At 42.6% G+C, this 9,616-nt stretch overlaps 1 protein-coding gene across 2 annotated transcripts; it reads right to left on the bottom strand.

The window, feature by feature from the left end:
* Positions 1-1,208: 1,208 nt before the first annotated feature.
* On the bottom strand, positions 1,209-8,152 carry gdi1 (GDP dissociation inhibitor 1). Of its 2 annotated transcripts, none has more exons than XM_030117888.1 (11): positions 7,866-8,152; positions 6,385-6,492; positions 6,093-6,198; positions 5,508-5,636; positions 5,200-5,398; positions 4,584-4,715; positions 4,379-4,478; positions 3,685-3,856; positions 2,962-3,106; positions 2,205-2,259; positions 1,209-1,403 (listed from the first exon to the last, which is right to left on the bottom strand). In XM_030117888.1, exons 1-11 carry the CDS (start codon positions 7,908-7,910, stop codon positions 1,251-1,253), a joined length of 1,344 nt encoding a protein of 447 aa, XP_029973748.1. In that variant the 5' UTR covers positions 7,911-8,152; the 3' UTR covers positions 1,209-1,250. The 2 variants fall into 2 exon arrangements, with proteins under 2 accessions (XP_029973748.1, XP_029973746.1); XM_030117886.1 differs by having other exon boundaries at positions 5,508-5,642; positions 6,099-6,198.
* Between the last annotated feature and the right edge of the window lie 1,464 nt (positions 8,153-9,616).

The following is a 9,616-nucleotide window of genomic DNA, read 5'->3' as shown; positions in this document are numbered from 1 at the left end:
GTTTCGACTTGAAGACCACAGTTTTCAACAAACTCCTCTGTAAACTTCATAACTTCAGCCAGTGAAATACGCTCCAGATATATAGAAATAAAACTCTTCAATAATTTAAAATGTTAGAAAGTGAAACTATTCAAATTCTCATCACACAACAGATAAAAACAAAAGAGGAGTGTCTCTTTCTGGGTAGTGGGGGGGGGGGGGGTGGTGGAGGGAGGGGGTGACAGTTAATAATAGCCACTGGTTAGCTTGCCTGCTAGCACAGGGAACACAACAGCATTTGCAAAGAAGTGAGCACTATCAGTTGACAGAACAGCCCATTTATATGTAACTCTTCATCACATCATGTCGTTTTTTTTATTTTGTTGTTTTTTTTTTTTTTTTTGCCCGACCAACAGATTTTTTTTCTCTTTTTTTTTTTTTCTTTTTTGGTTGCCAAAAGGAGCGGCGTCTATTGAAGTAACACAGGTAAAAGACCGAGTAAGAGAGAAGTGAAAGCAGGGTTGACAGGAGTGATGCGTGGGATGGTCCAGCCTTCATACCGCCGTGTCACTTGAGTCTATGTACAATACTACAGTGTGTAAAAGATGCATGCATGTCGACTGGAGGCGACCCGTCCAGTGGGTTCTCTACACTAAGCCGTTAACTGAGATCTCTCATGTCAGAGCTCGCCGCTTCAGATCCCCCTCGCTGTCGCCCGCCTTCCGGGCCCCCGCCCCCCGCCCCAAATCCCCCGCCGACCAACCTCTGATATGAGAAGAGAGACGCGACAGAAAGAATGAAATGCTGTTTGAAAATCGCCGACCACAAGTAATAAATTCACCTCTAATGATAATAGTTAAGACATGATTATACTGTAAAGTCTACAATGGAATGAAAGACCGTATCAACCCTGCTTTTCAGTGACGGAAAGGGAGTGTGAGCATTCTGTGTGTGTGTGTGTTTGTGTGTGTGTGTGTGTGAGCATTTAGGTTTGAATGTGTGTCACATAGAGAGAGAAAGCGAGAGAGAGAGAGAGAGAGAGAGAGAGAGAGAGAAGACGTGAGGGAAAGGAGGCAGAGGACGGCTGAAGACAGGCAGAGCCCACGCTCGCACCCCTCCCTCCCTCCCCCCTTTTGTTTTTCCGTCTATTGTTTAAAGCGCTGCTCCGTCAGCCCCGGCCCACCTGCCTCCTCTCAGCCTCCTTCAGATCCTCCTCCCCCCACCACTCCGGCCCCCTCCCTCTCTCGGAAGCCCCCCCCCCACTCTACCGCTCACTGCTCATCCTCCCCAAACACGTCGTTCTGTTTGCGCTTCATGTTCTCAAAGTCAAAGTCGCTCCCGGTCATGCGTTTGTAGATGTCCTTGATGTCGTTGCAGGTGGTCTCGAAGTGAGTGGTGGCATCGTAGGACCTCGAGGCGAAGACCTGCGGACGAAAAGACACACAGACTGACAATCTGCACCGGCAGCTCTGCGGCCTCTTCTTGCTTCTTAAAATAGAATGAATTTTTTTAAAAATAGCATGGGAAAAAGCGTTCTCAAAAAGGAAAGTTTCTTCAAGTTGATTAGTTAATTCAGTGTTTTTTTGTTGCTACACAGCTGTTTCAGTTGTATATTCTGACTGCTTGTGCTGTTTTGTGCTGTTAACTTTTACTTTCATAACAACATTTAAATCTATTTTATTATGCTGAAGTTTTAAAAAATATTTCCCAGTAGAATTTATTGGCTTATTTATCATCCCTATTCCGAGCCACCACTTTCATTGTTGACCAACTTTGAAAAAAGTTCATTTTTATGATGGTTTTGATTTGAAGCTTGTGGAAGAATCAAATATTTCATTTATTGTGTTGATTTATATGTATATTAAAAATAAAACAAAGATGTGAGAGCTTTCCAAAAGTTAGGTCAAAACCTCTTGACTGCCCCCTGCTGGTTGGCTGTAGTACTGAAGGTAAACTTGAAGATAAAATATATGTGAAAACATTTTTCAAAAAGATTACTGCCATGTTTTCAGGTAGTTCCTCATATTCACATGAAGACATTTTATTTTCAAACTGAAATTTATCCGTCAGGCTGGAGGTAAAAGTAAAATCAGTTATCATCAAGGACCTTAAGATTCACCGTCTTTCAGAATGTTGTTCCCAACATGGTCCAGGATCATGTTTGTGGGGCAGCAGAGGTCACATTAAAGAAAATTATATTTAAAATATAGAAAAAATAGTCTTACCTGGCTCTCAGTACCGTCATCTGTAGGCTCATAAAGGTCGCTAATGGCCACAAACCTGTTGGAGAAAGTACAAAAAATGAACATTAATGACTAAAGATTAGAGCAGAAAGTAATGGACGGAGGGTCTGGCTCACTCAGATCCTGCACAGCGCCTTATAAACACATGCTCATATAAATGGACTGTACTTTCAGTTTGGGCGTGATCAACTCAGAATAAATAACACCGTGAGTGACATCAGGTACGACCAGGAGTGTTCCAGTGATTTATGCTGCAGACTGTTTACATGGCAACAAGCTGCTGAAAACTGTATTGCTTCTGTGTTTGTTTGCTTGTGTTTATCATGGAGTCATAAAATAGAGCTCTGAGCCCGACCAGCACAAAAACGCGGCACTGAGCGAGCTGCTGGAGGAAGTTATCAAATATAAAGGATATTTGCAGTAAACAGTTTTTTTTTTTTTAAACAAATGTAATCACAAAGTAAAAATTTGAGCTTTAACACATAAAATATCACATAATAAAGTCCATAAACAAAATCCACTATTTTGCCCAATTTGGAATATGTCCAATACGACACATCCACAAAGAGGAAGTTTCACATTCAAAGTGTTGTTTTCCTCGTCTGTCAGATGCAATCGTCAGTTCACGCCTCATTATAGATCAACTTCCACATGAGCCCAAGCACATCGTGTTTGCTCTCTTTTGTCTAAACTCAGATCTCAGGTCGATCAGGCCCGTGGCTGTAAAAACGTGGCTTACTTTTGGTCGATGGGCTCCAGCAGCTCCAGGGCAGGCTCGATCTCGGCTTCGGGCTCACTGGTTTCCACTGTGGTGCTGACGATGGCGATGTATTTCCCCTGGGCCGCCACGTTGTGAGCATAGGAGATCATGCACACGTAGATGTCTGGAGGGTGTTTTTTTATTTATTTTTTTACATCAGGGGAAAAACAGGAGACACTTTTAAAGCAGAGTTCAAATAAATCTGCATTTACAGAAATATTAGCTTAGAAATAAGCTGTGAAAACACAACGCCGATATGCCATTCCCTCTGCTTGTGCAAACAGGTTTGTATGCACAGGAGTCATATTAGCATTCATGTGGAGTCAGGTTTCTGGCCACCTGTTGTACTTCCTGTATTCACTCTCTGTGAGGAAGGCATTCGGCTCTATAGCTGCTAACTTCTGTGCACCATTCACCCATTTGTTCGGGCTAAGTCCATTTTCTTAAAGAGAAAGTACACACAGGGGGTATTTAACTGCTGCATGTTGCCACTATGAGAGTTCTGGGTGTGAATCAAAGCAGAAAGCAGAAGTCAGAATTGTTCAGTGACGTTTTTCTTCATACAGAAGAATACTGATTGTTTAAGAATTTAAAACAAGTAGTATTGTATTGCTCTTCATCGTGAAACCTCGGTGCAGGTATGAAAAACACGACATGCGCAGCATTTTTCTGTTTTCTTTACAGAGACAGAAAGAAGCTCACCTGAGTTGCGGTTAACCTGATTCTGAGGAATGATGATCTGGCAGGAGTTGGCGTCGTTGGTGTTTTTGATGGGGTGGCTGAGGATGCAGATCACGCGGATCACCTGGCCCGCCTTGCGGACGCGGTCCGGGATGTAACTGGGGTCACAGATGAGCTGCTTGCAGCGGGCCACCTGCAGGCAGAGCCAGCAGCAGGTCAGAGGGCTTCTGTTCCTGCCTCCTGTTCTGCAGGTGATTGGAGTCGTCGTCCAACCACTCAGAGTATTGCATTTTTGCAGTAGAGCATTGCATCCAATAATAAAGTTTTGGTATTTATGCATGAGTTTCTACGGTCTTCACTGCCTGCAACAACGTTTTCTTTATTTCTGAGGTTCTGGTTTGATCTGAATACAAACCAGTCTTTGTTTCCTGTAAATCAATGTTAGGAAGTGGAGTCCATGTCCCATTACCAGTATTTCAAAATGTTAGCAGCAGCTGTTTAATTCCATGGGTTTTATTATCGTTGTTAGAGAAAATAACATACATTTCTTCATTAGAGATTCTCTAATATTCAGACTACTATAGAAAAAAATACTGTGCTGGCATGGCTACAGTAAAAAAAGAAAATGAAATGAAATGTCACGCATTTTAATAAAAAGCCAGCCATCCTTGTTAGATTTGCATAACCTGGGATGGCTGAATGAGTAGAGTTTTACCTCGCCCTCAGACTTCACTCCGATCACATGGCCTCCTTCCATCACAATCTCATCCACCGGTTTGTTCAGCATGTACGTTCCTCCATAGATCGCACTCAACCTGAGGAAAGTGGTAAATAAGAGATTAGGAAAGCCGAATTACCCAGTGTCTCAGAAGAGAAAACATGTTGTTGAGTCTCAGACATAAGTAAAAGTGTGTCAATACCTGGCAAATCCCTGTGGCAGTTCCCCCAGACCATACAGGGGGTAGAGGTAGGGGCTCTTTCCATATCGTGCCAGCGATTCACTGTAGAGTTTGATACGATTGATCGTCTCCAAACAGGGAACGTCCAGATAGCTGAAAGTCAAGACAGAGAACAGGATGCTCCAGAGTTTATCGGAGTCCATACAAAGATACATGTGTTTGGAAAAGAATAATTTACACATCAGCATGAAGACTGGTTTAACCTCCAAAAAGGCAAAAGAAATGGGAAAAAGGCAGAGGCTTAAGAAAGGCACAACATGAAGCTAAATAAAGCTGTCAAATACTTCAGACCTGGACGCCACGTGGACCCTAACCAGCCTGTCAGGGGTCAATGAGAAATCCTGAATAAATAATAATTTTAATTTTTTATAACAAACATTAATTATGTAATTATTATTATTTTAATATTTAAAAATATGATTAATAAATATAAATAGAAGTGAAAAGAGTAGCTTAACTTAAGTATTTCACAGACTGCTTTTTAAGAAAAGACTCATATTGATCAGAAATCAGAAGTTAGGGATCCAGACTAGTTCCACCCCGGGGACGGAGGAAAGCTGGCGGCGGCTGCCCTTACTCGTCTGTCCTGTAGAGGGCCAGGGCGTGGCCGGTGAAGTCAATGACATCCTGGCCAAGGTCAAACTTCTTGTAAACGTCCCTCATCGTTGTGGTTTTGGGATCCACACCCTCAAAGGTCTTCGGGTCGTTTTCATCAAAATTGGCCACAAAGACTAGAAACTTCCGGAACCTTCGCTTCTCAAACATTCCCATCAGATCTGGAAAACAAAACAAGAGTGTCACGTTGAGAAGTCTATTCAAATCCACCAACTGAAATCTCCACTTCTGACATCTTCACTTTAGCGAGGCGTTCTCTGAGGTCCTTACTTGAAGCTAGCGCCTCGGTCTCGGTTGACGGCACCTTGTAGATCTTTCCTCCTTTGTAGACGAAGCTTCCCTCGACTACTTTAAAGTCCAGATACCGTGTCACTTCTGTGTATAGCAGCATCTTCACAAGTTGGCCTGAAATCACACAAAACCTTGAACGGGAACTCTAACTGAAGTGTTTTTCATTCCTCATTACTTAGACCTTGGCTAAGAAACTTGACCTATGTGGAAACACAAATACTGGTTAAAGTGTACTTACTTAGGTAAAGGATTTTTTTTCCCTTCGTTTATACGCTTCTTTTGAAATGGCTACATCTCCTAATTGGTCCGTATGTGAAGCCTCAACAGATTTATCTGTTATTGAAAGCTGTTTTGATCCTGTCACTGTCTGAATAGTCATCATAGAATTTAAAACAAAGAGCCAGTCAGTTCAAATAATGGAAGGAAGAAAAACGACAGATATTTTTGTTTAAATGTATAAAGGAAAAGTTAAAATGTGTTAGAAAAGTATGAATACAGATGCTTAACTAAACTTCATGTGTCTAAAATGCATTTTATTGTAATAATGACTTAAGGTGATCTAATGCTGACCGTTAGCCATGAGAAACTTGGGGATGAGGTCCACATTCCAGTCCCTTCCTCTGCCCATTGACTCGGGCGGGCTATCTGGGAGGGTGAAGCGCTTGTACAGCTGAGGGAAACAAGAGAGACAGAGCAACGTGCGCATCAAACCTACGAGGCTCGTGCCATCTGAAGCATTAATGAGGAAAGGGCAGTTCGCAAATGACGACAACAAAAGAGCTGCTGATGGCACTGGGTACATCAGAAGGCATAATAAAATCATTGATTAGGTTTACGGCCCCCTCGGGGAAATTACCTCCTCCAGGGGTGTAATGGAAGAACTCTCGCCACCGTAGTAGGGGTTCCTGTCCATGTGCAGAACCTTTTTTCCATTCACGGACATGATCCCCGACAGAATGCATTCCTGTGTGCACGAGATAAAACACCCATCGTCAGTAACCTGATATGAAATTAATTTTAAATGCGCAGCAAGTCAGAGTGGCCAAAAAGAAATGTGGAAAGATAGTAAAACGAAGACAGGCATTTAATAAACACCCTCAGCAAATGTTTACAACGGTGGCCTTGCAACATGATGATCCGTGGTTTGAGCCAGTCTGGTCAGTCCAAAAACACGCATCTGAGGTTGAGTGAAAGCTCTAAACAGTATATAGGTGTGGATGTGATTATACATGTGAACTGTGTTTTCTCTGTGTCCAGGGGTGTAACCTGCCCTCAACCACAGCTGGGATCAGCTCCAAACCCCCCGCCCCCCTGCGACCCTGAACTGGACCGAGCAGAGTGGAAGATGGATGGCTGGACAGATACACCTCGACATGCCTAGTCACACCTTATTGCACTACACAAGCAGTCTGAGGATACAAGGGAACCCAGATGAAGGCTGCACTGTTCAAACTTTGTTGAAATTCGAGCGTAGTCATGATGGAGGCTGCAGTTTCGTCATTTTGCTTTGCTGTACTTCTACATCAAAACATGCGTGAGACGTGATTAATTTTGGACCAGAAATGCTGCTTGGGAGGTTTTGACAGAAGGCTGCAGGGGACGAATTAACGGTGTGCGCATGCGTCAATGGATCGCGTTATCCCTCTAGCTACTTTCATAATAATAATAATAATAATAATAATAATAATAATGGTGATGATAATGACTCTGTGATACCATAAACAGAAGACACCCATTGTGTAATGACTCCAGGGTATTTGATATCTTCATTAAAACTACTAAAATGTCCGCTTTTACGCACGCAAAAAAAGCTCATAAAGCTGTGAAATAAAGTGCACCGGTTCTGCTTCTGCGGCACTGGGCGTGACAAGGGAAGGTAAGCGCGGAGAGAGTAGCGGCAGTGAAAGGCTCAGTCAGTCATATAATAAACCCATGCTCAGGCCTGCGCCAGCCAACCACAGGATGAAGGCCTGTCTGTGCACAGAGGACCATGACACACTGTAGGGTTACGCCTAAAAGATGCTACAGGGTGTAACTCAACACTGAGCCGGCTGTGAGACTGGGGGAAAAAAAGACATGAGCGCGTCCAGGAACGCCTGGCCGCTTCTTGCAATTGCGCAGTCAGCTCCATTTAATAAAATTAATCCAAATTATTAAAGCGCATTTTTCTTATAATTTCCCAATTCCACCCAGGCGCACTGGGATGCGGGAGGCTTTCACTTCTGGGCTTGGATGGAGGGTTGCGGGGCCTGTGGCGAGGCTACAACTATCATTTCTGACTCCGCGCGACAAATTTGCTCCATTTCTGCGCGCAGCAAAACAAGCTTGACTACTTACTGTGAGTCCAGTGCCCAAAACGATCACATCATATTCCTCATCCATGTTGTATCACCGCCTCTCCCGTCTCGCCCTCTTTTTTTCTGCCTTGAGAAATGAAGGGTATTGAAGGAAATTATGCCAGTGGGTTCACACACCGGGGGTTTAATCTCCTTTTCTCGGCCCGAGTGCTCTTCAAAGTTAAGTGTTATTTATTAATCATTAGACATTAAAGGCCAGTGGAATAAACTGTCCACACTGTCACCGGCGAGGACGACCAAAGATGGCCCTGATCGCGCAGCGCCCTAGAACAGTGCCACTGCGCGTCGGGAAATAGTGCGCCTCCTCCTCCTCGTCTTCTCTTCCCATCTCGTGGCACACAATAGAGCTCAAACTGAGCGCGAGCGCAGGAGGCGCCGCGCCGCGCCGGCTTCAACGAGCCGCCCATGTGCACAGCGCTCAGGTTTATTTAACAGCGCGACGGGGGGTTTCATCCCTCTTTTTTCACCATTTTGGGAACATTTCATGCCAGTGTTTGCATGTTTTTCTCTTCTTTCCTTCCTTCCTTCCCAGTTGTAGGCGCAGCGCGGCGTTGCGTGGATGCGGGCTGTGGTATCCCTCCGCCGCCACAGCTGTGTGATGGGAGTTGCTTTCACTGAGGGCACGCAGGCCTCCGCCAGGGACTCCAACAATACAACTCATCTTACTCTGTTTCACTCTGTTTATTGGATCATTTCGTATTATTTACGAGAGGACCTTATTCTAAAAAAGTCAAATATTCCAGAGGATGTTAAGAAGTTAACACTGTGTCATATTGTTAATATTCAAATTACAATTTTATAGTAATTGATCATCCTTACTCAGCAATTACATTAAATGCAGATAAACTGAAGACAATTAGTGTTTTCAAATGACTGTATTATGGTTAAACATCAGTATAACAGGGAGGTAAAGCTTCATTTTATTTTAATCAGCGATGGAAAAACTGTACTCAAGTAAAAGAATTGTTTAAAAAAAAAAAAAAGCTCAGCTGACAGTTACAAAAAGCTTCACAATATATTAGTTACTATTACAGGCTTTTAAATTTCATTGTCCATGGCAGGATTTTGATTAAGTTTAGCTATTTAAATATTTACAACTTTTTTTTTATTTTTGGAAAATATTCAAGTAAAAGTCCTCTTTTGAAAAGGTCTTGTTTATTAAATGTCATTAGCCATATGTTTCCACAACAAACATAAACAAACATAAAGGTTCCTGTGCGTCACATGGGGAGAGAGGACAGAAAGCAATTGTGCTCTAATACAAGTACAGTTAGTCTAAATGGTAATTATTAGTAAAAGGGAACTTTGAGGTGATGGTTAGTGTTTCCTGTACTATTTGCTGCAGTCACTGCAACTGTGGTTCTAATTTGATTCAGTTCACTTCCTCCTAGTTCTTCTTTTCATCAGGTCGAGAGAGTACTGACAGTGTGTACCAAACAGGACATTTGATTCAACTCCCTGTATCAAAAAATGCATAGTTATTATCATATGAAACCACACAAGGGTGAACACATTGGATAGTTATTTGTTAAAAGAATAAACCTGCTGTAGATCAAATGTTTTGAATATTAGTTGTATATGCAAAGTGAATGATGGTTTATGATGATAAAAGTATAATAAACTGTACAACATTGTGTAATGGTCCTTTAGCATCAAATACTACAGAATGATATTAATGTGAGGATTAATGCCGCTCATGATTTATTTTTCATTTGCCTGGTGAAGTTTTCC

Source organism: Salarias fasciatus, chromosome 20 (assembly GCF_902148845.1).
Source record: "Salarias fasciatus chromosome 20, fSalaFa1.1, whole genome shotgun sequence".
Lineage (NCBI taxonomy): Eukaryota > Metazoa > Chordata > Actinopteri > Blenniiformes > Blenniidae > Salarias > Salarias fasciatus.
Note: the sequence above shows the minus strand (reverse complement) of the source record. Positions and strands in the feature narration are given on the sequence as shown.

Bases quoted from the DNA above. Each gene is read 5' to 3' on its own strand.
- gdi1 (XM_030117888.1), bottom strand. From the start codon at position 7,910: ATGGATGAGGAATATGATGTGATCGTTTTGGGCACTGGACTCACA. The intron at 2,260-2,961 runs GTAAGCCACGTT...TTTCTCCAACAG, and splicing joins CTGGAGCCCATCGACCAAAA to GTTTGTGGCCATTAGCGACC. The intron at 1,404-2,204 runs GTAAGACTATTT...TTTCGTCCGCAG, and splicing joins ATGACGGTACTGAGAGCCAG to GTCTTCGCCTCGAGGTCCTA.